This window comes from Pseudorasbora parva, chromosome 2 (assembly GCF_024679245.1).
Source record: "Pseudorasbora parva isolate DD20220531a chromosome 2, ASM2467924v1, whole genome shotgun sequence".
NCBI lineage: Eukaryota > Metazoa > Chordata > Actinopteri > Cypriniformes > Gobionidae > Pseudorasbora > Pseudorasbora parva.
Window position 1 is genome coordinate 11787692 of NC_090173.1, and position 27681 is coordinate 11815372.

General features: G+C 38.6%; 1 protein-coding gene and 1 pseudogene across 3 annotated transcripts; both read left to right on the top strand.

Annotated features, from left to right (window-relative positions):
* Positions 1-345: 345 nt before the first annotated feature.
* Positions 346-26663, top strand: mmd (monocyte to macrophage differentiation-associated). Of its 3 annotated transcripts, none has more exons than XM_067456316.1 (7): positions 346-667; positions 4051-4132; positions 12036-12196; positions 15092-15166; positions 16382-16483; positions 16859-16928; positions 25389-26663. In XM_067456316.1, exons 1-7 carry the CDS (start codon positions 642-644, stop codon positions 25593-25595), a joined length of 723 nt encoding a protein of 240 aa, XP_067312417.1. In that variant the 5' UTR covers positions 346-641; the 3' UTR covers positions 25596-26663. The 3 variants fall into 3 exon arrangements, with proteins under 3 accessions (XP_067312417.1, XP_067312418.1, XP_067312419.1); XM_067456317.1 differs by having other exon boundaries at positions 25392-26663; XM_067456318.1 differs by lacking the exon at positions 4051-4132.
* Positions 18821-19779, top strand: LOC137089408 (uncharacterized; annotated as a pseudogene).
* Positions 26664-27681: the final 1018 nt, after the last annotated feature.

Genomic DNA, 27681 nt, shown 5'->3' on the forward strand with positions numbered 1-27681 from the left:
ACAAAAACAATTTTTACAGAGATAAAAGTGATAAAAGCTGTTTTGCAGCTCACCGCATTATGTTTAAATTACAGTCAACCCTTAATAATTATGGTTTTGAATTACAATTGAGTGACAAAAGAAACCCGTCATTTGTATTCAATGTGACTTTTGAATACATGACATGATTCAAACCATTCAAACAGGTATGGCAAGCAACTCTCGCCATCATACGTCCCGCCCTCCATTGTTGCGTCAAACAAAGCGATATCACACGCGCCGATGATTGGTCGAACGCATCAACCGCCTCACGCTGAACGCGCTCCCATTGGATAAAATCCCCGTCAATCATGTCTGCCGAAAAAAAAAAAAAGCTTAAAATGTACAACTCCGTCTCCGGCTTTTGATAGTCACAGAAAGAGGGTCAAAGGTAGAGAAAGAGAGACGGATCCGACACAAGAGGGAATGATGTGACGAAACGGTCTCTTATGGATGATTTAGGGTGTGTTTGAGTCGTTATGGTGGCACGGACGCTTTTTGTTTCGGTCTTGGATTGTTTTTTGTGAATGGGGATTTTGCCGCAGGCTTCGGACATCTGATTTATTTTAATCATCCGATTCATTTCCTGATCTCAGCTCTGTTTTTATTTGTGTATTCGCGAGATGAAGAGGGTGAATAGTTTCCAGAGGTGAGTACAGAGGCTAACCAGCCAGTTAGCAAGCAGTAACGTTAACGTTACACTGCATTGTCTGATCTGTCTCTCATGGTTGTCTGTATGTTTAATGCTCATTAATTGTCTTTTTGTTCAGAAATTATATGCTGAATATATCGTGCATCTATTTCCAGATGTCAGACCATGCATCTCAGACTGTGCACTGACATACAGCCTCATCCTGATGCAATTATCATGCATATATATATATATATTATATATATATATATATATATATATATATATATATATATATATATATATATATATATATATATATATATATAGCAGAGCATGTGCTTTTATTGACTCCATACCATACATATCCTAATCCGAGATCAGACCTTTTATTTATTTAACGCAGAGATCAGATCATGCATATAATCTTGTTGTCATGCTTTATTTCAGTGCATCAAGCCAATAAGAGTTTTTATTGACTTTCTGTTTGGAGATAAGATCATGCATATACACTGTGCAGTTGTCATCAACAACTCCTCGCCATCGTTCCACACCCGTAAGACCTCCGTTCATCTTCAGACACAGTTTAAGATATTTTATATTTAGTCTGAGAGCGTATGCAAGTGTATGCACACTATACTGTCCATGTCCAGAAAGGGAATAAAAACATCATCAAAGTCGTCCATATGAGACATCAGTGGGTTAATTAGAGTCTCTTGAAGCATCGAAAATACATTTTGGTCCAAAAATAACAAACACTAGGACTTTATTCAGCATTGTCTTCTCTTCTGTGTTTGTGTTCAAAGTCTTCAAACCTCAAATAAAGATTCAAACGGTTGTGAATCAGTGAATCGATCAATGATTCGGATCGCCAGTGTCAGTTGATTTCAGCAGTTTGGCACGTGATCCGAATCATTGATCGATTCACTGATTCACAACCGTTTGAATCTTTGAGGTTTTAACACAAACAAGGAAGAGTTTGCTGAATAAAGTCGTAGTTTTTGTTATTTTTGGACCTAAATGCATTTCCGATGCTTCAAGAGACTCTAATTAACCCACTGATGTCTCATATGGACGACTTTGATGATGTTTTTATTCCCTTTCTGGACATGGACAGTATAGTGTGCATACGCTCTCAGACTAAATATAAAATATCTTAAACTGTGTGTGAAGATGAACGGAGGTCTTACGGGTGTGGAACGACATTAGTGCGAGGAGTTAATGACAGACATTTTATTTTTGGGTTAACTAACCCTTTAAGCATTTGCTAATTTAAATCAAAACTGCAACTTTTTTTGTTGGCCAGGTGGTGTATAACAGATCGAATGTTTTGTTGACTGTATAGTCTCTAATTAGTGGTCAGACCTTAATGCAAAGATCAGGCCAAGTCACCTTTATGTCCATAGTGCTTTACACGCTACAGATTGTTTTAAAGCAGCTTCACTGTGATAAACTGGAATATCACACTGCAATCTGATCATGCTTTTATTATTTCATAGCATGCTCTCTGATCTCTTTATAAAAGAGATTTGATGCATTATCTGTCACTCATGTAGATGCATGCGGTATTGACGGATCAGAAACTGATCCTGCCAGTCAAGATGTTTATTGACTATGCTCCCACTATTCAGAGATCAGATTTTGCATACATAGTGCATGCATACTAATGGCCTCTATATGAACACCCATTCCTGCGCTCTTCTGATGGTGGGTTTATCTCAGTTCGTGTCAGTCTGATATCTCTTCTCCGAACATTAGCAGTGTCAGGATTCGTCTGCATGGGTGTAGGGATGGAGGGAGGGACCGTGTGTGTGTGTGTGTGTGTAATGAGCACGCACCACTGCATCAGACGCCTCCTTGTTTGACTTCCCTGCCACATCCGTTGAGGAGTTTAGCATTCGAACAAACACACCTGACAGGACCGAAACATCTCTGAATCTTTGCAAAAACGGCTCTGAATGAGGAGTTATTCACTGCAAAAATGCTTTTCTTACTTAATATTTTTGTCTTGTTTTAGGTCTAAATATCTAAACATTCTCACATTTAAGCATTTACTACATAAGGAAACGCTTTTGTCTTGTTTTGGGGGAAAATAACTTGAAATTAAGTGAGTTTTTGGTGGGTTTAAAATAATCTGCCAATGGGGTAAGCACAATAATCTTAATTTAAACAGAAAACAAGATTATTTTTCTTACCCCATTAGCAGATTATTTCTTATTTTAAGCAAAAAATCTCTTATTTTTGAGTTAGTTTCACCCAAAACAAGACAAAAACCTTTGCTTGTCTAGTAAATGCTTCTTAATGTAAGAATTTTTTAGATATTTAGGACCTAAAACAGGATAATACTAAGTAAGAAAAGCATTTTTTTGCAGTGTAGGCTGGTGTCTGTGCATTACAGAAGTATAAAAGAGATTTTAAGAGCATTTACACAAACATGCTCCTCTTACTTTGTAATTTTGTCTTGTTTTAGGTCTAAATATCACAAAACAATTCTTACATTAAGCATTTACTACATAAGGAAAATGTTATCTTGTTTTGGGGGAAAATAACTTGAAATTAAGTGAGTTTTTGGTGGGTATAAAATAATCTGCCAATGGGGTAAGCAAAATAATCTTCATTTAAACAGAAAAGATTTTTCTTACCCCATTAGCAGATTATTTTTCTTATTTTAAGCAAACACTCACTTAATTTTGAGTTATTTTCAACCAAAACAAGACTAGTAAATGCTTCTTAATGTAAGAATATTTAGATTTTGAAAGATAATTTTTATCTTAAAACAGGATAATACCAAGTAAGAATAGCATTTTTTTTGCAGTGTAGGCTGGTGTCTAAGATAAGAGACATTTACACAAATATGCTCCTCTTACTTAGTAATTTTGTCTTGTTTCTAGTCTAAATATCCTACAATTCTTAAATCAAGATGCATTTACTATACAAGTAAAACAACATAAGATACTTTTTCTCGTTTTGTTGGAAAATAAAATCAAAATGAAGTGAGTTTTTGCTTAAAACAGGCAAAATGATCTGCCAATGGGGTGAGAAAAATAATCTCGTTTCTGATTGAAATCGGTTTTCCGTCTCAAACAGAAATAAGATTATGTATCTCACCCCATTGGCAGATAATTTTGCCTGTTTTAGGCAAAAACGTACTTTGATATTTTTCCCCAGAAAACAAGAAAAAAAAAAGTCATTTAAGATTTAAGAATATTTAGATATTTGGACTGAAAACAAGAAAAAATACTTAATAAGAAGAGCATTTTTTGCCGTGTAATTAGCTTTTTAATCACGTGGAAATGTTGTAGTGTGAAACATTTATGTTTGTCATGTATCTTAAACGGAAATATAAACGTGTTTATAGACGTTATAGCTCACGATAGTAAGCAGTGTTTGTTGTGTTTCAGGTTTATGAACACGCGGGCGGCTGCAAACTGCCGTTACCAGCCCACATGTTATGAGCACGCGGCCAACTGCTACACCCATGCGGTAACCAACATTCATTCTTTGACTGACACAAGCAGATCAATCCATCTAAAGGCTCATGTGGAGTCATGAAGATGTCATGCCAGGGCTCCAGACTAACATTTTTCTAGACTAACATGATTCGGATCAGAAGGTCGTACAGACTCGAGGGTGGGCTCTTTTGACTCGTCCTATCAAGTGCTGGTGGATTATTCTTAGAAATTGGTTGAATTTCACTCTCAAAAGGATGAGCCAACTCTGAAATTAATAATGTAAAAACATGTGGCCACAATACCAGCGCTCTCCAAAACCCACACTGTAAAAATGTTTTGTTGGTTTATCTTAAAAAAGTAAGTAGCCTGGTTGCCTTCATTTTGAGTTTATTGAAATTAAAAATGTGAGTTGATACAATGAAGGAAATTTGTTTAATAAATAGAAACTCAAAATATTATTGAATCCGAACCACATAATGTGAGAAATCATGAAAATAGCACAATTTGGCTGCGTCATCACAAATAAAGCACACAATACCCAAAATGCTTACACAATCTTTTAATAATATTTTAATAAAGGTTGTCGAATCTCAAAAATGTTCATTGTATCAACTCAAATTTTTAATTTCAATGAACTCAATTTTAAGGCCACCAGGTTACTTATCTTTCCAATATTTTTTTTTACAGTGCAGTGCACCAAGTCCAAGAAAGACCCGTCCAAACATTAACAGCAAAAATAATATTGTGTTGTTAATCAAGGTTAAGGACCATTTTTATCTCCTTAAAACCAAATAATGACAAGTCAATTTCCCAGGAAAACGGATTAAACACGGGCTAATAAATACATTAAATAAATAGTTCACTCAAAAATGAAACTTTTGGCACTTAAATTGCCTTATTCTTACTGTGGACATTGAAAACGGTGCCTGTGTTTTTCCGAGTCATTTTGATTTATTGCCGTTTTAACAGTTTCTACCTGGACATTGTTATATCTGCTTGATCTCTTTAAAGGAATAGTTCATCCCAACATGAAAATTGTCATAATTTTCTTTCTTCTGCTGAACACAAAAGATATTTTGAAGAATATCAGTAACCAAACACTTGATGGCCCCCTTTGACATCCATATCAGGGTCAAAAAAACTATGGAAGTCAATGAGGTCCATCAACTGTTTCTCATATCCATAGTCTTCAAAATATCTTAGTTTTTGGTCAACTTTCTTTTTTTTTCTGTTCTCGGTGGTCATATTTTAATATTCACATGTCTGTATAATGAGCATGTTGTAGGTCTGTGTTTTATTGGTTGTTGTCTCACCTATTCCACAGCTTTACACACCCATTTATAGAGTCTTTTTGCAAGTCTGAGGTGTGAACGACCAGGCTAAAACCGTAACACTTAAACTATCCCTTTGAAGAGAATTAGCAAATATGACAAATGTCCAGGTAGAAACTATGTTAAAACAGCAATAAATCAAGATGACTAACCCTCAGAAAAACACATGCATCGTTTTCAATGTCAAAAGTGTACGACATAAGTTATGTAAAAAAAATATATATTTTGGTCGTAATTAGCAGATGTTCAAGCACACCATGACAGCCAAAAATGTTGTAATTTACTTGTACGATACTCGGACATATACGGTCAACATATTTTGTAAAGTACTTGGAACGCAATGCAGAACTTTCCACAGTCAAAACGGATCACGTCCAGCTAGGGATGCGCGGTATACCGGTACTGGAAAAATACCAGTATATATATTTAATTTAAAACGGTACGATATCATGATCTTGAACATTTCGGTATATGCTGCTTTTCTGAAGTTCACCGCTAGATGGCATCGCGCTACACAAACTGACCCAAAACAACCGGCAAATGTGACAACAACAGATGAACAAAATGGATAACGCAATTGAATCTCACTCAAGATGCCCAAAACAAATTAATAAAGAGAGGAGTAGAAGTGAAATTTGTAATTACTTTGCTTATAAAACTGATGAAGAACCATCAAACCTAGCCAAGAAGCATCTGTCACTATCCTGACTTTAAAGCCGGGTACACACTGTCCAATTTTGGCCACGATTTGGCCGTCTGAGACAAATTTAGCAAATCCTAAATTATTTCTCAGATGCTAGGCTAAAATCTGACGTCTTTGGTCGTTAGTTTGACATGTTCACCGGCAGCCGATTAATGAGCGCTGCGATCAAATTTTACCTCATGGGTCCTGCACACTGTGTGATTTTTCAAAATCCTTTGCGAATGTCCCTTGTCAGACTGTACGAACATGATCGCCATGTCACACTGTAAGATCTCAGTTGACATTAATGTCAGACTGCACGATAGTGACGGCGCGCTAAAATCGGACGCGCGCAAGAAAACTCGTCCGGAGTTTTATATCATCAATGAATGACGCGTTCAGGGACGGTGAGCTGCATTACACGCGGGGCTGAAATGCTGGCTACAAAGAAATCTCAAGCACTCGTTTTGGTCATAGTTTGTCTTGAAAAACGGAGATTTTTGACTGTCGTCGTAGGAGAAGTCACACTGCAGGATTGTGTGCCAAATCTTCTGACACTGCCAGAATTTCGTCTGAGGTAAAATTTGATCGCAGCGCTCATTAAATCGGCTGCCGGTGAACATGTCAAACTAACGACCAAAGACGTCAGATTTTAGCCTAGGATCTGAGGAATATTTTAGGATTTGCTAAATTTGTCCCAGACGGCCAAATCGTGGCCAAAAATCGCACAGTTTGCACCCGGTTTAAGATGAAATTTTGGCAGTGTCAGAAGATTTGGCACACAATCCTGCACTTCTCCTACGACGACAGTCAAATATCTCCGTTTTTCAAGACAAACTATGACCAAAACGAGTGCTAGAGATTTCTTTGTAGCCAGCATTTCAGCCCCGCGTGTAATGCAGCTCACCATCACCGAACGCCTCATTCATTGATGATATAAAACTCCGGACGAGTTTTCTTGTGCGTGTCCGTTTTTAGCGCGCCGTCACTATCGTGCAGTCTGACAATGCCAACTGAGATCTTACAGTGTGACATGGCTTACATCGGGGATCATGTTCGTACAGTCTGACAAGGGACATTCGCAAAGGATTTTGAAAAATCGCACAGTGTGCAGGACCCATAAGACTTCTGAAGAGATCGACAGGTCAGTGAATCATTCAAACCATCTCATTTAGACATTTATTTTCTTTTTACACTGATCTACGCACATACACAGCCTAACATAAGATCGAATATCACAATCTCCAGCTTTCGTTTCAACCAATGACATTCAGATCTCATAATATTTGCACGCGTACTAGAGCACAATTTACATCCGCGTTAGACACAACCGACTGTGTTTATGTGAATACTCACTAAAGACGGACATTACAGGCGTGTGTGTGTGTGTGTGTTGTTGTTAGGAGCTCATATCTCCTGTAACTGTTATTACGAAATGCTATAAAATCGCTTGCATGTTCAAATGATTTCCGTTATCCATCCCGAGACGAGCGTGAAATGTTGAATCGGATTATGCAGAGTGCTTTAGTGTAGTGCGATGTCTTAAAACCAGAAGCAATTTGCTAATTTTGAGAGATTTTTGCTGAAATTATTTCTCAAAAGAAATTTTTCAAATGACTGATTTGATGTGATAAGCTTTGCTGATTAATTTACTAATAAACATTTGTGGTAATTTTCCACTTTATAAACTCAAAACTTGCATAATTGTACTCATTCTTGCGAAATATACCCGCGCTAATATCAGACCGCGTGGTATCGATTTAATATCGGTACTTCGTTATTAGGTTGTGGTACCGTACCGAAGCCAAAATGGTGGTATCGAGCCATCCCTAGGTCCAGCAGATATTAAGGCTGTGTACACTAGTCTGGATGGTTTAAAATATCCCCTGATGCGGGACGCCAGGACTGGTGTAGTATAGTCCCGTTGTAATTCACGTTTTGAGAGTTTCCCCACTCTTAAATCATGCAACGTCAGGCCGCTTTGGCATTGCGGTCACTTGAATATACAGCTACAGGTTCAAAATCTGGTCCTTTATTACTTATGTTGAGTCTCACCAACATTAAAGATGGCAAATTGATTAACTGGTCTTCCTTTCACCGGCCCTGATTGGTTAAACTTGATGTACACTACACATTTATCATTATTTGTGATACTTTCCTCATATACAAGTGTTTAAATGTATGACTAAACTGCCAGTTATTTAAAGGCAGGGCAGGTGATTTGCTTCAAACATTTTGTTATGCTGGTTGAAAGTCTCTTCACATCCTGATAGCAATCCCTAAGTTAAGTGGTCTATATGTATATCGTCTTATGAAGGCGTAGGGCCATAAAAAAATCATCCAATCAGTGCATTTGGTCCGAGGGATGATACAGTGCCGTACTTGCCTGTCAAAGGACGTTCCTTATATACCCTCATTACAAACTGCTATGCCAAAAAAAAAAAAAAAACAGAACCGCAAAGAGCTAAAAGCAGAATGTTGTTTGACCCTTTGGTCTGTCATGGGTTTCGTAGGAGGTGTGGCTTCGGAGAGCCTTTTGTTTCCCCCAGGGAGGGTGAGATCTAATGCCTTCAAAGCTAGCTTGCTATTGCTAGCCTTTGAAATCACCTTCCATACCTTTAACTCTTTCCATACCTTTGATGGAATGTTATGTAATTTATGACACAGCGCTTCCCGTCATTGACATGATTTTCAGGCAAGCCATGTTTCCACTGTTATATGGTGAGGAACCCTATTAAGCATCTTCTAAAATAGTACTTGCAACCATAAAACAGGGCTTAACATTAAAGTCACCTGTCTCCCGCGTTTGAGGGAGTCGCCTGTCAATTGCGTCATATCTGCGCTACCCTCGGTTTCGCTTGGCAGGAGCGCTTTACTCTTAGCAGTGTGAACAAGTGAACGCACGGAGTAACGACATATCATTTTAAACACACTTAAATGTATCTAATATGATAAACAGAGCTGCTTTACCTTATAATCATAACCAGAAGAGCGGATCAGTGCAGGCGCCCGGCGACTGTGTCCCGTCCCGTCATAATAAAAGTCCTGGTGTTTGCGAGGCAGGTATTTGTGTATCAATCGCTCCAGCGGCCGTGCTCAGCTCCACAACACTCGGTCCTGCTCTGCTTCACACTACAGTAGGGGCGGCAGTGGCTCGTGTAGGTTGTCTACAAACCGAAAGTTTGGTGGTTCAATCCCCGGTTCCACCTGACCAAGTGTCGACGTGTCCATGAGCAAGACACCTAACCCCAGCTGCTCCCGACGAGCTGGATGGCGCCTTACATCGCCGTCGGTGTATGAATGGGTGAATGTGAAGCAAAATGTAAAGCGCTTTGGATGGCCATAGAGTCTGTTAAAAAGTGCTATATAAATGCAGTCCATTTACCAATTACATTAACGTTAATAACCGCATTCATGAACATGATTTCTGCCTGAGTCCTATTTTCCATCGGCTGTGAGGTGAAGATCACAGGTCCCAAGATGCTGCGCTCACACTTTGCGTCATCAAACTACGCATTTGTTTTGAATAGGCGCCCTCTAGTGGACGGAAAGCTGCATAGTGCACCTTTAACACTTGTCCAGGACAAGTGGATTTCTTGAAGGGGCAAGTGAAAGAGAATTTTAATTGCCTGAGGGTAAAGCTGATTAAATAGCCAATAACAAAACAATAACTAGCAAATCACCAAAATGCAAGAATGATTCTGCATTAATTAAGTGGTGAGCATTAGTTCAGTGGTTCTCAAACTTTTTACACTAAGTACCACCTCATAAAATATGTTTCTGTCCAAGTACCACCATAATGACCAACATTTAAAAACAGTAGCGTAGTAGGCCTAACTATTTAAATAAAGTTAAAAAACGAGGCAGTTTATTCCAAATAAGTATATTTATTATTGTTAAACTGTAAATGCACAGTTTTAACATCAACCAGCCTTTTAAGACCATTCATAATGGTCTTGAAGAGGTCAAAAAAAGTCTTACATTTGACTTGGTGAAACCTGCAGATACCCTGATTCAAAGTCCACCTTCAGAAATATGATTAAAATCTTACAAGTAAACCACAGCAATAAGCAATTGCTTAATAGAAGTAAAAAGTTTTCAAGTAACTAAGTAATCAAGTAAACTGGTCAGTAATACTAATAAAATATATAGGGCCTACTTATTAACAAATGACAATAGGCTATTGTCAGAATAGGACAAATTAATAAAACATAAAGATACATATCTACAAACAGTGCTTGAAGTGTGCTATTTTCCCCGTTTGTGTTGTTATTAAGCTATATTAGTTTGCTTCCACTTTGAGAACTTACTAATGCCCAGATCCAGAACTTCCTCACACCTACCAAACTTTTTTACTCAAGTCAGATAGACATATGCATAATGTGTGTATTTGATCGTTCAAGAGTATGCTAATAAGCCCCCCCAAAAAAAACACGTCCAATACACTCGCGCGAGCGCTGACAGGCAGCAAACGCAGTCTGACATCGGAGTTCGTCATTTACATCACTGTTATTAACTCTTTTAGTGCAATCGGCTATATTATACTTTTATTTGGTCTTTATGCAAGATGGTGAGAGATTCGCCTTTGCTTTCACTATCGCGGAACTGCAAGAACGGTCAGCTAAAGAATAAAATCTGTTTTATGCGTCGGTGGGGTACGATCAGAAAGAGGCTCGTGCCAATAACACGAAAGCTGATTGGCTGCAATACAAGATGCATTCTGGTCTAATTTGTAGTTGTAATAGAACGAACAATAGTTGGACTAGCGAAAGAAAGAACTACAGCACAGCATTTCATAATTTATCCACCTCCACCTCTTCCCATCACAGCTAGATTTAATTCAGTGATTCCTCCGCGTACCACTAGTGGGAGTCTGCGTACCACTAGTGCTACGCGTACCACACTTTGAGAATCGATGCATTAGTGGATAATAATAATTATATAATAATGAACTAACGGTAACAAGGTCGTGCTGTTGATGCCGAAATCTAAACAAATGAGCGCCGCTCACATAGAGAAACTGCGGTAAACATTCAAAATTAAGTTTATATTTATAACACGATACAGTTAAACATCACAACCAAGTGTGCTGTTTTCCATCACGACTGAAAATGACACAGATTCATATGACCGTTCCATAAACAATTAATTAACATTTTGCCACTTACATTTTAGATGCAATATTGACCGTTTTTGTTCGGCAGCGAAAATAGCTCAAAACACCAGAACCGTAACGCCTCTCACAGCAACAGCGTGTTACTGAATGATTCAGTGTTTGAATGAATCAGTTGAATCAAATATTCAATAACCTGTTCGTAAGCGACTGCCTCATTCTTGAATGAATCAGCCGTTTGAATGAATGACTCAATGACTCACTCATTAAGACTCACCTGCTGCCATCTACTGATGGTTTAGTTTCATCCTTAAACATACTTTCCAACATGTCTTGTTTATTCAAAAATACAAATCTCTTAACATTTAATGCGGTTATTTAATTTGATTGGCAACAGCCCTATAGAGTCTTATTCTAGTTTAATTTATTGATCAAATTTAAAATTAGGGAAAACCTGAAGCATAGCATATATTTAATAATAAGATTAGGGGGAAATGCCCTTTATAAAAGGTAAAAATATCACATATGCAGATTTAAATATGCCAAAGCTAATTGAACACCGGTGAGAATATTGCTTCATAAACAAATTATATTTACAACACACACACAAAAAAAAAAAACTTTCCAGACAAGCAAAATTTTTACTCGGACAAGTGAATGACCGATTTACTTGTCCGAAGTAAACATAAATATGCTTGATGTCGAGCCCTGATTAAAAACAAATTAAAATGAAAAACGCCTACAGGGGGGAACGAGTTAAAATGTGTATTTTGTCCCCAAACAATGGTCTGTGTTTAATTCCCTCCAGCTCCTGATCGTGCCGGCGTTTGTGGGAATGGCCCTGTTACACCGGCTGTCAGATGACCGCTGGGAGCGAATCACGGCCTGGGTCTACGGCATGGGTCTGATCGCACTGTTTCTCGTCTCCACTGTCTTTCACATCATTTCCTGGAAAAAGAGCCACATGAGGTATGATTGCCGGTTCACATCGAGCTGACGCTCACCACACACTCACTGCAGAGTTACATGTCAAGGCAAGATTGAACGCCTTGAATGTCTTAAAGGTGCACTATGTAGTATTTTTGCAGTAAAATATCCAAAAACCAATAGGCCAGTGTTATATATTTTGTTCAGTTGAGTTCTTACAATATCCCAAATGTTTCCTACTATTTGTAAATTGTGAGAAAATTGCTATTTTAACCGAGGACCCCGGGACGCGTCAGCATAGCGTTTGAGGGAGTCGCCAGTCAATCGCGTCATTACCCTCAGTTTTATTCTGCAGAAGCGCTTTTCTCTTAGCAGTGTAAACATGTCACAAGCAACGTCGAGCGAACGCACAGAGTAAAGTCATAACATACTTTTAAACACACTTAAATGTATCTAATATGATAAACAGAGCTGCTTTACCTTATACTCCGGAAAAGCGGATCAGTGCAGGCGCCCGGCGACTGTGTCCCGTCCCGTCATAATAAAAGTCCCGGTGCTCGCGAGCCGTGTGTTTGTGTAACAATCGCTCCAGCGGCCGTGCTCAGCTCCTCAACACTCGCTCCTGGTCTGCTTCACTACACTACAGTGACGTTAATAACCGCATCCATCAACATGATTTCTGCCCTATTTCTCTCCGGCTATGAGGTGAGGACCACATGTCCCAAGATGCTGCGCTCACACTTGGCGTCATCTAACTACGCCTTTGCTTTGAATAGGCGCCCTCTAGTGGACGGAAAGCTGCATAGTGCACCTTTAACATTGTACAAGAGTCCCTTCTGAAATTGCATGAATAAGTTGTGCAACTCTGTTCTCATGACGTTGCATAAAGTTTGCACTCTTCTATATTTTGAGCTTTGCATAATTCATCAAATCAAAATCAAATCACTATTTGTCACGCAACCATATACACAATTGCTAAAGTGGTGAAATTCTTGGGTGCAGTTCTGTGCAACATTGTCCTGCATCTCGGCGTGACTATTACAGCAAACATCAGATACATATGAAGCGCAGGAACATTAAACAATAAATAATATACACAGTGTGACTCGCTATTATTTACACCGCAATACACACTATATTTAACCAAATATACACTAAATAATACTACACTAACAATAATAATATACAATGTAGTTACAATATATATAGAGATCCATATGTACACTAGATATGCATCATAAACACATATACATATGTATGTGTGTGTGTGTGTATATATATATATACAAAAATCTTTTTGTGTGAAGTGAACATATCCCTCGCACTCAATTTTTCATAACTCGCCTGTTTGTACTTAATAAACCAATAAAAACATTTGGCGTGAGGTCACAGCGTTTGGGTTTGCGCGCTCACAAGGTTTGCAAAAAGTAAACAGGCTTAAACACTCAAGGTTAGAGCCAGGGCCGACGACAGTATGAAGCCTGCATTTCGCTTAAGATGGGTTACATTTGGAAATATATTACATCTACATTTCAGTGGTAACACATAAGGTGTTGATCATCTTTCTTTATTATTGTTAGCACTACCTCGAACTAAAGCGGCGTCTCTTCAGAGCTGTCATTTTCTTAAATGAGCCGCGGCAATGTTTCAAATGAGCTTCTAACGCTAGACAAATGCCTTTATATTAAACGCGATCACCTTGTACCCAAACCATTTCGAAACTAAGGAGCCATTTGTCCTCCGATTACAAACAAGCTCCTCTGCGGCGCGTTTGCGGGACTCATGTTTCGGGCTGTGGGGGATTTTAAAAAAGTGACGTGAGTGGATGGAGGCGGCAGCGCTAGGACAGTGTGTGTGTGTGTGTGCGAGAGAGAGAGAGAGAGAGCGCGCGGCTCACGGCTGTTATTTCAAATAGCGCAGCATATTTTAAACTAATCGGTTAACCGGTTTCAACCGGCAAATGAGGCTCGGTGGTCGGTCAAGAAAATGTTTAGTTTTCGCCATCCCTAGATTGAACCGTTCGGTTTTGCATTTAATTAATTATTTCCATTTCTCTTAGTTTATTTCGGCTCTTTTTGAGTGTGCGTGTGAGTCTGCGCGCTGATATGAGCAAATATCCAATCATACGCACCAACGTTAGGCTGTGTTTAAAGCCGGTTAAACATTTCATTTGCGTACTTATGCACTGTTCTGAGGGCGCGCACTAAACGTCTGTCAAACACACGATTACTGGACAGTCTTACTGCGCTAACGCTGTCAAATACACACAAGGTTAAAGGAAGCATTTGTCTCGAGAACATTTTGCCATCATAAGTTCTCTCACTCGGGGGACAGATGGGCTTACCAGCACTCCTGAACGCAGTGATGGACTCGGTCCTCATTCGGCTGGCGTTTGGATGGATTCTCGTTTGTGGTGATTATTATGATAACTCTTGTTTCAGTAATTGATTTCCTCAAAAGTAACTTCATTTTGTAAGATCATTTTCATCGAAGTAATTGAGACAGATGATGACATTGTGATCAAATACACTAAACTTATTTACCCGCTCCACAGCGCCACCCAGTGCATTAAGTTATAACTGCGAGATTTAGAGGGATTTATCATGGATCCAGTGCATTACAGCCAGCAAATCAACGCAGTAAAATTCGAAAAGTATTTTTAGTTTTCGAATATTAATTACAGATCGAATATTCATGCACACCCCTACTAAAAGACGTGACGCTCCTGCGCGAGATGCTGCAAAAGACGCGAGATGTGAGCGCAACGGTTAAAGACGTCTGTCTAGTGTGTATTTACAATGGAAAAATGTAGCGTGTGTGTGAACTGCCCTCTTATTCCACCATATCTGCACGTTGCAAGTCTTTGGTGGACACAAACTCTAGAGCGACTACTTTAAATTGTGTCTCATATGGTTTCCTGTGCTTTTTGTCTTTCAGGAACATGGAGCACTGCTTCCACATGTGTGATCGAGTCGTCATTTACTTCTTTATTGCTGCTTCTTATACACCCTGGTACGGATTCTTTACACAGATTCACTGATTTCATATTTAAAATCACTGCTACTTTAAAACATGTCCAGGTTTGTTTATTTATATATGTATATTATATTATATATATATATATATATATATGTAATTTTTTTTTTTTTTTTTTTATCTGTCTGAAAGAAGTCTCTTATTCTCAGCGAGACTGCCTTTATTTGATCAAAAATACAATAATATTGTGAAATATTAATTTAAAATACGTGTTTTTTTTTAATGAATAAATGTTAAAATGTAATTCAGTGTCTTAAGCCCTGAAGTCCTTCAGAAATCATTCTAATTTGGTGCTCAAGAAACATTTGATTATTATCATTGTTGAAAACCCATCATATGTTTGAGGGGAAAAAGTCTTTTTGATGAATAGATTTAATTAAAATATTTTAAATCAAAAAAAGAAAAGGAAAAAAAAAAGTCTTTGCTGTGACTTCTGATCCACAGTCAATGCATTCTCTCATTTCTCAACAGTACCTCCCATCTAACATCTTGTACTTGCGGAAGTGACGTCAGTGTAAAAATACATTTTACACGCATTAATGGTCTCTTTTCGACGATGTTCTGTAATGTCAGTGATCTGGTAGCACAGCATTTTTGATCCAGCCGTCTGTTTTGACAGCGTTTGGACACTTTCCTCTGCGAGTGTGAATAATTCAGCGCTAAAGAGCACAGAAGTGAAGTGAGGTTTAACTCCTGTCACGGGGCATCTTTAATTAATGGGATGAAACCATGCGTAAATCATGCTACCATCTTCACGTTTAGCTTAACCGCATTATCAGTGATTTTAACATTTATCAAATGGACTCAAGTTCCGACTCTTAAAATATAACCTAATGAGCCAAGTTCAGCGCTGTACACACACACACACGAATGCTGTTTGTCTGTGTTACACATCTTACACGCACTTACTGTAGTAATAGGCCACTTGAGATCTGATGTGCATCTCACCATGCCGTTGAAAGATTTACCATACTCATTTACCACAATATTTACATGCTATAAGAATGGCACGTCTGACACTTCACGAAGATCAGTCATTTTTACATGCTACCCCTTATAAATAATCAAGCATTGCCGGTTTTGTCATGATGCTGGTTAAGGGATGGATCAGGGTGTGTGTGTGATGGTTACACACATTCCTCTGTGATGAGTGCAGCACTAATGTGTGTGTGTGTGTGTGTGTTCCTGCAGGCTCAATCTCCGGGAGCTCGGGCCGCTCGCTGCTCACATGCGCTGGTTTGTTTGGTTGATGGCGGCCGCCGGAACCATCTATGTGTTTAACTACCACGAAAAGTACGCTTGACTTCAACTTAACGTCTTATACTGTATCTGACGCCGCATCTTAACTATGGCCAAGAGTAATCATTGACATGCACTAGGTGTTCAATTATATTTGTTTAAATGTAGAACTGATAGCATCTTGAAGTGTGGATATAGATATATGATTTGTGTTTTTTAATTTGCCATCAAAATAGCCTTGGATGCTGACATGCACTAAATAAAACCTAAATATTATTATTATTTTATAAAATAAAATCTAAATATTATTCAAATAAATATATATGTGTATTAAGCATTGACAAAATAGATAATTTAGCATTCACAAACTAGACATTTTATTTTTTTTAATTTGTCTGATGATAAAGTCTGTGTTTTGTGTTTGTGCAGGTATAAATTAGTGGAGTTGGCATTTTACTTGACCATGGGCTTCTTTCCTGCACTAGTGGTGACATCAATGGTGAGTGTGAGTGAGTGTGTGTGTGTGTGTGTGTGTGCTCAGTTCTTGTTCAAGATTATGGCTGCATCCGAAATTGCATAGAAAGGTACAAGTAATTACTTCACGACTGCTTAAAAAATATATCACAGTCTATGTAGCATGAATGCTATCTGGACGTAGTACATTCGCCATGTTGTCATGTGACCCACCAGTGTCAGTTACGTCACTTCACCTCCATTCACAAATTGTTTGTTCCCATGGCCTAATATGATAGTTACTTACGGACAGCAGCTTTAATTAAAAAGTCTCCCTGAAAGTTTGATTTGGAATATTTTGCAAGAGTGTGATTATAAACATTAAAGGTGGGGGTAAGAGTTTTCCGGTAACCAAAACGAACATGCCCTTACCCCAAAAGGGCCTCGCCCTATTTTGATCGCTCTCTCCGGTTTTGTTTGAAGACCACAACTGCTGCTGGGATATCATTAAATTGCCCGTGCATTGTCTGATTTAATTATTAACATCATTAATGTGATTGGATGTAAAACTTGCTTCTTCAGATGCAATCAATAACTTGTAATTAGATTTGTGCCAGTTCAGAAATGAGGGATTGTGTCAAATAACCAGAATTAATACAAATTAAAGATATTTTAATTATTAAAGAAAATTAAAGATAAAAAAATTCAAGATATTGTTGCACAAACGTTGGATTTCTAATATTTTTTAACATGTGATATAATGAAGCTATAGCCTATCACAAGAGAGCTATTTTCACAAATGTGAGCATGACTGCAAACTTTATATTGCTTTTAAACAAACAAAATACATTTAAAAATGAAAACAGTCAACATTTATGCATTTTGCAATTTAGATGCTGCATCTGTACCACCACCAGTGCAAAGATGAATTGTGTTAATGATTTCATTGGATTGGTATAACAGCTCTCTATATTTTCTAATTGTTTATTGATTAAAAGGAAGTTATTTCTCAGGCAGTAATGTGGATCTTTATGAATTTAATGAGTGCTGGTCTGGTCTTGTTCTTGACTAAAACACTAACTTAGCGATTCCCAAAAACACACACACAGTTCTCATGAACAACTCGATTGCAAGAGCACGACAGTCCAACTATCCAACATATTACAATAATGACAAGATTAGAGAGTTATAGCGAACACGAAAAGAGGACCCAAAGCAAACAAACATATATTGGGAGTTTATCATCTTACTTTTCGGACACACGACGCTTGAAACAGACAGTGGCTCGACCGCAAGTGCCGAAGTCAACCACAATACAATAACAAGCGAGCAGGAGCATATTCAAGCAAACGCCAGAAATTAGTTCAGTGAAACGAAACAACCAATGTTACTCACCTATCGTCCTATTTCCGGCATTAATTCCCGTTCCTTGAGTTCTCTCCTCCGCTATTAAGCTGATTTTGCTCCATAGACATCTTCCACATGTTTATTATCTGCCATCTCCCGATGCTCGGCTAATGTCCGTCATGTGTCGTGTGTTTTGAATAACGAGCGATCTCTTCTCTCCATCATTAGTAGACACGCCCCTTACTGCTGATTAATGGGGCGTTCAAGTCATGTCGTGCAGATCGTATTTACGAGGTGAACCATACCTGTCAACATTTGAGTATCAAAATCCGGGAGATTTCTGGAGGGGGGTGGGGGGTGGGGGGGTGGTGGGGGGTAGATGCTTTAAAATCTAAAATGAATACATATTTTTTTATATATATTAATACGTTTTTTTGTTTTTTAATTAACTATATTGATTTTTTTTCTGTGATTCATCTTAATTAATTGCTATATATATATATATATATATATATATATATATATATATATTATATATATATATATATATATAAACTCAGCAAAAAAAGAAACGTCCCTTTTTCAGGACTGTGTATTTCAACAATAATGTGGTAAAAATCCAAATAACTTTACAGATTTTCATTGTAAAGGGTTTAAACAATGTTTTCCATGCATGTTCAATTAACCATAATCAATTAATTAACATGCACCTGTGGAATGGTCGTTAAGACCTTAACAGCTTACAGAGAGTAGGCATTTAGGGTCACAGTTCTAAAAACGCAGGACACTAAAGAGACTTGTCTACTGACTGTGAAAAACACCCAAAGAAAGATGCCCAGGGTCCCTGCTCATCTGCGTGAACGTGCATTAGGCATGCTGCAGGGAGGCATGAGGACTGCTGATGTGGCTAGGGCAATAAATTGCCATGTCCACACTGTGAGACGCCTAAGACAGCGCTACAGGGAGACCGGAAGGACAGCTGATCATCCTCGCAGTGGAAGACCACGTGTAACAACACCTGCACAGGATCGGTACATCCGAATATCACACCTGCGTGACAGGTACAGGATGGCCACAACAACTGCCCGAGTCACACCAGGAACACACAATCCCTCCATCAGTGCTCAGACTGTCCGTAATAGGCTGAGAGAGGCTGGACTGGGGGCTTGTAGGCCTGTTGTAAGGCAGGTCCTTACCAGACATCACCAGCAACAACGCTGCCTATGGGCACAAACCCACCTTCGCTGGACCAGACAGGAGTGGCAAAAAGTGCTCTTCACTGATGAGTCACGGTTTTGTCTCACCAGGGGTGATGGACGGGTTCGTGTTTATCGTCGAAGGAATGAGTGTTACACCGAGGCCTGTACTCTGGAGCGGGATCGATTTGGAGGTGGGGGGTCCGTCATGGTCTGGGGGTGGGGTGGTATATCACATCACCATCGGACTGAGCTTGTTATCATTGCAGGCAATCTCAATGCCTTGCGGACGGTACAGGGAAGACATCCTCCTCCCTCATGTGGTACCCTTTATGCATGCTCATCCGGACATGATCCTCCAGCAGGACAATGCCACCAGCCATACTGCTCATTCTGTGCATGAGTTTCTGCATGACAGCAATGTCAGTGTTCTGCCATGGCCAGCGAAGAGCCCGGATCTCAATCCCATTGAGCATGTTTGGGACCTGTTGGATCGCAGGGTGAGGGCTAGGGCCATTCCCCCCAGAAATGTCCAGGAACTTGCAAGTGCCTTGGTGGAAGAGTGGGGTAACATCTCACAACAAGAACTGACAAATCTGGTCCAGTCCATGAGGAGGAGATGCACTGCAGTACTTCAAGCAGCTGGTGGCCACACCAGATACTGACTGGTACTTTTGATTTTGAGCCTCCCTTCATTCAGGGGCACATTATTCTATTTCTGTTAGTCACATGTCTGTAAAACATTTTTAGTTTATGTCTTATGGTGTTGACTCTTTTAGTGTTCATACAAATATTTACACACATTAAGTTTACTGAAAGTAAAAACAGTTGAAAGTCAGAGGACGTTTCTTTTTTTGCTGAGTTTATATATGTATATATATATATATATATATATATATATATATAATAGATTTTATTTATAATGTCAACCTGTCAACATTTGAGTATCAAAATCCGGGAGATTTCTGGAGGGGGGTGGGGGGGGTAGATGCTTTAAAATCTAAAATTAATACATATTTTTTTATATATATATTAATACGTTTTTTTGTTTTTTAATTAACTATATAGATTTTTTTTTCTGTGATTTCATCTTAATTAATTGCCATATATATATATATAATAGATTTTATTTATAATGCACTTTTCATTCCGAAGAATCTCAAAGTGCAACAAATATATATATATTTTTTATAGCACTTTGAGATTTTGTTTAATATAAAGTGCATTATAAATAAAATTTATTATTATTAGTTCCAAATGAATGTAGAAACAACATAAAAATTTGTTTAAGGGAATCTTTTTATCTTTTTAGGCCAGTATCACTGATAGTAATACAGCTTCTGATGTCTCTATGAAATATTTAATTCACACTTAAATGAAATAACACATTAACATTTATTAAGCTTCAAAAAATATAACTTTTAATTTAAGTGAATTAAAAAACAAAAATCACTCACATAAACCCATAATACATTTCATTTGTACCAGTGCTCAAGAACTTAACAAGTAGGAAAAATACGTTATCAGTTTGCACTACATACATTATGAATTATATATAGATTAATCCTTATTAAAGGCACTGAAGTTATTTAGTCAAGAGCAGAGCATATTTAGTGAGCAATTACTTTTGTTCTTTACATTGTCATTATAAGTGGTTACTGTCACTTTAAAAGATCTTCCGCTGTCGCACATGATGCGTAGCCTTTCTCACACCTCTTTAAACTCATTTAAGATGTTAAATTAACTTTTTAAGGCTGCTCTTACAAAGCAACTTAACAAAACTGGTATATTGGCATAATTGTGTGTGTTATTGTTTGTTAAAGCGCGAAATAGAACTTGAATCTGGGCGTTGTGTGAGTTTTTCATACAGCACGTTCTCTTTGTCTTGTCGCTCTTAAATGGTTTAAAAGCATTTGCATGAATAAACACCTGATCATATAATGTAAGTCAGGGGATTACAGAAAATAAATATTTACCAGTGGAGTCTTCTCTCGTTTCTGCCATGGTTTCTACTAATGATGCTAGATTCAACTTCCCGCGCCCTGCGCAGATATCAACAGCGCAACTAGGTTGCCAGGTCGAGGCCACAAAGGGTTTGAAACTTGTGCAGTGTGTCGATTGTATGAGTCCCCGTTTCATACAAGATCTGGCAACTGAACAACCTTGGAATAACACATTTGTGATTATTCAAAGAACGAGGTTTGGGCCATACAAATTACGGGAGATTTCCGGGAGAAATTACAAAACGGGAGGGGGGCGGGAGATGGGTTTGAAATACGGGAGACTCCCGGCAAAAACGGGAGTGTTGACAGGTATGACAGTTGAACGCACATGAACGCCACCGCGAAGTCGTAAATACCAGTGGGAAATTGGGGATTTTCTTTAAGCCCCGATCTGTACGAGTTGGGGGCTTGTCCGTGAGAAACATGGCGGAATCAATGGATGAAAGCGACAATAAAAGATGCCTTCACGTGCTATCGGAATTACGAGTTTGCGAAGTAAAAATTGCACATGAACGCCCTCTGGTGTCGTGTTTACGACTGGGAAGTTCGGAAATAATTTTCATACCCAATTTCCCGAGATGGGCGTGGCATAACCGTCAAAAATGGCAGATGGGAGACAAATTTCTGCTGTGGCAGCAGGTGTTTTATTAGTTTTTTTCCACAACAATTTAATTGTCTTGTCTTGTCTTTAAAGTAGTACATATTTACATAAATTAATAATCATTTGAAGTATATTGTGTATTTTAAACACATCGAAAATCGCATCTAGTTGACCATAATTCCAGAATAGTGAGCAAGCTGACTATCTAGATAGTGTGGTAAAAGTAGCTATACAATAGGATCATGTGTGGCTGAAAACTATTCCCATTTTAGTCTTTAAGCAGCCGTTATTGTCTACATTATGCCTTTATTGTGAATGTGATGATAAACAATATGCTTTCATGTTGTGCTGCTAGTGTTTGCCGGTGATTCGCTGATTTTCTGGGACCGGGAAATGACTGAAATGGTTATAGTGTTAAAATAACATTTTCCAAAGACGCACAAAAGTATGAACCTGGCGTCCTCCATTCTTTCCGACAACAAAGCACCTGAACACAACAAGCTCGTAATCACGACTTCTGAAGTGGGAAGTAGGAAACTTCGATAGCACGTGAAGGCCACATAATAACGGGTATTTATGCTGCCTTCACATGCTTTCGAAGTTTCCTACTTCCCCCTTCAGAAGTCGTGGATACGAGCTTGTTGTGTTCAGGTGCTTTGTTGTCGGAAAGAATGGAGGACGCCAGGTTCATACTTTTGAACGCATCAGAGGGCGTTCATGTGCAATTTTTACCTAGGAAACTCGTATTTACGATAATTCCGATAGCACGTGAAGGCAGCATTACCAGTGACACTGTCCGGCTTGGAAAATATTCCAATTAAGGCATATTGAAGGTTAAAATACCTTTTTAATGATTTAATAAATGTAATAATTTAAAAGTTTGGTCATGAGGTATCGTATCGGTATCTGCCATTCTGTCCTTGAAATTATCAGTACCGTATCAAAAACAAAATAAGCGATATCGCTCATCGCTACCGCTGATTGGCTACAAGTTTGTTTTGGGACTCGGTCCGAGACACTTTTACTAGAACATTTTTGAAATAACACTTATACCACCTTTAACTTTTTTGCTCAGCAGCCACTGGGGCTAGTGGTTTTCCCGGTTCTTGGTGTCCGTTCCCCGACTGGAGCTATCGCCGGAAATGTCCGCATTTTACTGCTTGTTCAAAACAACCTACAGATATTTATATTTTTTAAAAAGCACCCAACCAACTTACAGCAGATGCAGGTTAAAGGAGCAATCTTGTAGTGCTTATTTTCACCAGCAGATGGCGCTATGTGATACGCTTACTCTACTTGGTAACCGAGAGCAGAGCGCCATTATCATGAAATATGAAAAGAAACACGTGCTGCGTCCCAATTCGCCTACTTATACGATGTCCTAAAACTATGTACTCTTTTTGTGAAGAAAAAGTATATACTTTTGAGTGTGTAGCAGAAAAGTATGCAAGCTTCGGGACTACTTCGCCATCTTTAACGGACTCTGTCGCTTAGTTACGTGCATCCCGTCACCGTTTAACTGCCCTGTCAATCATCGTCAGTTCAAATCCTCCACATTGAGTTTAACATCCTACCATATCGGAGAGAAATGTAGCCGCTCGTTGATCTGCCATGTGTGGGTCTTTAATGCAGAGACTCTCCTCGTGTGTTTGCAGTTTAAATATAATAATGCATTTAAAAGTCATTACAAAAGTCCTCAATGCTGCTGCAGGTGAAATATAATGTGCACAACGCTGAATAAATATATTTTCGTCAGGTTAAATACTTATAGTTGATCACTCAAACCCTTTATCCAAACTTCTCTACTTAACCGTTGGACTCGCACATCCGTCATGTTTGTAGTTTTTTAACGCTTTTTATCCGCGTTTGTAGTTCTAATCGAATTCTCGTCCAACTCGCAGTGGGTTGTGGGCAATATCAGCCGTTAGAGTGCCCATCGGTCCATACTTCGAATTCAGACCGGAAATCTTAAACCATCCGCGTATCTGTGGGATACTCTTTTCAACATACTACGATTTGGGACATACTAATTCTACTTTCGCATACTATATAGTATGGATAGTGTGCGAATTGGGACGCAGGGATAGTTATAGATTTCAATTTAGTAACATACATACTGTTCATGTTAAATTACAGATGCGGGATTGTTTTGTCCCCAAAAGTTTAGCAGTCACATTACAGTGATTACCACACAGTGCCTATTGCACAAAACTAGGATAAGGGATTAAACCGGGATGTCTTGGTGATCCTAGCTCTATTTATCCGCTAATATAAAGTTATCGTTCTTGGTGTGAGTGTGTGTTCCAGGTATATGTTTACACAGCAGCGGTGTACAAAATTTTGCATACAGATGACAGGATCACCAAGATATCCCAGCTTAATCCCTTATCCTAGTTTTGTGCAAAAGGCCCCTGAACTATAAAAACACACTTGCATCAAATGCATGTGCAGAATATTACTTCCTCCTCAAAATAAGCCTAAAATCCACAATAAAAGACCAATTAAGGATAGTAAGTTATTTTCAAGCACAAACATAACAAAGACATTTATAGTATATATAATAATAATAATAATAATAATACATTTTATTTATAATGCACTTTATATTAAACAAAATCTCAAAGTGCTACAGAATTTAAAAAAAACAAAACAAAACAATCAACAAAAATAAATAAATAAAACCGAAAAATAAAATAAATAAATTAAAATAAATTAAAATAAATATATATATATAGCTAGTAGAAGTTGCTGTGCGAGTAAACCTCACTCCCCTGACCTCAAGAGACGCTCTAGCGACTGACGCTAGAGGTTGCAGCCTTGAGCCTCCAAATAGGAAATGATTTCAGAAACTGGTTAGCCACTGTCGATTTTCACTAGCCTCACTTTTGACATCAATACCATGGGGAAAAAACTGCCTTATAGATATTTTTAATATTATCTTATAATTTGACAGCAGGAATATTAGGCTGCTGTCACTTTAAGACCTGACGCACTGATCCATTACACTGTTACACGTGCGTTTTCTTTCTCAACTGTTTACTTTCACTCACAACAGAAATGTGTTTTCACGAATACTCGCAAAAGACCGGCATTTAGACATTATTCTGTGTGTGTTTGTCTGTTTCAGCCCTGGTTGTAGAATAAAACGTGAAAATATCTTGATCTGGTGTTAACCACACGCCTTATTTCAGGCATTTAACCAAAAACCCATTGAAGTGCTAACCGTTTAATTACAGTTTAAATACATTTCACCATCTGTGTTGGACTACGGCTTGTATTTTTGTCGCCTAGACAATAAAATGTGTAAAAACAAAGCTTGATGTTCATGTCCGTACCTGTGTTTGGTTGTTGTTTTGGAGCAGAGTAACACCGACGGGCTGTTGGAGCTGGCGTTCGGAGGCGTGGTCTACTGCCTGGGCGTGGTCTTCTTCAAATCTGACGGCGTGATTCCCTTCGCTCACGCCATCTGGCACGTGTTCGTGGCGCTTGCAGCCGCCATCCACTACTACGCCATCTGGAAGTACCTGTACCGCAGCCCCGCGCTGGAGGACATTAGGGACGCCTGAGCTTTTTCTCCCTCGGCTTTATCACCACAACACCACAATCGTCTCATCCGGATGCTCCAAACACCATCGCTCACCAGAACGACCATGCAATGTTTACCGTTTTCTAACCATTTGGGATTAGTGACGTGTGTGTGTGTGTGTGTGTGTGCGCGTGTTTTTGTGAAATATCAGGACACAAATGTGTATAATGAGATGGGTGTGACACGGGTATTACAGGTGAGGGTGAAATATGAGGACATTACCCATGTCTAAAATCCTTATAACTCACACAGGATGAGTTTTTTGGAGAAAATAAAAATGCAGAATGTTTAGGTGCAGGGGCTGTGTGTGTGTGTGTGTGTGTGTGTGTGTGTGTGTGTGTGTGTGTGTGTGTGTGTGTGTGTCGCAGTATTGAATGCTCGTTTGCTGCAACACCACGGCAATGCCATGTTCGTCAGTATTATGTATTCCACTGAAAGCAGATGAATTGTGACTAATGATTTTTCACTCACTCGCGCACACACTCGGTAGTCGTTTCACATCATCTGTAGTGAACTAGTTTGCTTTATTCTTGCGACTTTCTGTATCAGATCTATTTTTGCATCTCAACTTACTTCAGACGTACAGCTAGATGTTTTCTACAAAGTGCTGGTGGTTTTCTACGCTCTTGCCGTGTCTCTGCTCTTTCAGCAGGATTTGAAAGTGTTGCACGGAGCTTTTCTTTCTATGCGGCACTTTTCTAACAGGAAGAACCACTTGTGTTTGATATTCCGCCACACCTGAGATATTGTTGTTGGGATTCTGATGGGATGTGATTAGAAACGCTGCACAACCAGGGGTCAGGTGTCTCTTTCACCGCCCAAACCTCCAATATAAAGACGCGCTGAGTGTTGTGTGGAGTCGAATTGACTTGATGATAGAATAACATCCACTGTCTGTTATGAATCTGACAAAAACAGGTCATATTTCACCTCAAATTCATAAGAAAACAAAACTGCAAAAGGAAACTGAAGTATTTTTGCATTGTGACATTGTCAAGACATTTTTTTCTTAAAGAAAGGCTAAAAGATGCATATATATATATATATATATATATATATATATATATATATTAAGGCTGTAACGATATGCGATATGAAATCGAAATCGCAATACGCAGGTCCACGAACCTGTATCGCGATGTGAGGAGGCAGAATCGCGACACACCCCTTCCAACTCCCAAAATTATCCTTCCTGTCCAGGTCCAACTTTTAAGTCAGCAGTATGGCAACATTTCAGCTACCCGGTGGAGAACAAGGATGGCAATCGTGTAGTTGACAAGACCCACACAATTTGCCGTAAGTGTTTCAAGAAGCTTCCCCAACCGGCTGGCAACGTGGTGTGAGTGGCGTTTCTGTTGCGTGTCATCCACGGGGCGGCTGCGTGGCGTTTTCTCTTTCTTTGCACACCAGAAGCGTGTCTGACGCGGCGCTTCTGTTGGTATTGATTTACAGGAGGCCCTATACTTCATGTTAAATATATATTGCCTATTGGTACCGCAAAGAAAACGTCGGCAGTAGCCTATTGACCATACAGATATATGGTATTGACGGCAAAATAGGCTACAGAATACTGTACAGAATAAAACTGTTTTGTCCCCCCCATATCGAGGTTTGTATCGTACCGTGGGTCAAAAATCGTGATACGAACCGAATCGTGGGTTTGGTGTATCGTTACAGCCCTAATATATATATATATATATATATATATATATATATAAAAAGAAATACACATATCATTAACATACATTAACACATTACATCCGTATTATTAAACTTTTCGTTGTCTGCTTTTATTATTGTTTTTTTTTCTTTCTCTGTAATACAGTTTTAATCTCTCTATTTTTCATAAATGCATGCTTAAAATAAAAAAGAATTACTGGGGGAAAATAATGACAAATATTAATTAAAATATATAAAAATAATAATAAATCCAATTAATAATTTGTTTAATGTTTAAATGTGTGAATATATATATATATATATATATATATATATATATTAGTCATTATTTTCCCCTGCCATTATTTTTTAATGCATGCGATAAGATATATACATGACAGTTTTAT

Coding starts and splice junctions, on each gene's coding strand:
- mmd (XM_067456316.1), top strand. CDS start 642: ATGAAGAGGGTGAATAGTTTCCAGAG. Junction 12,197..15,091: donor TGGAAAAAGAGCCACATGAG/GTATGATTGCCG, acceptor TTTGTCTTTCAG/GAACATGGAGCACTGCTTCC. Junction 16,929..25,388: donor CACTAGTGGTGACATCAATG/GTGAGTGTGAGT, acceptor GTTGTTTTGGAG/CAGAGTAACACCGACGGGCT.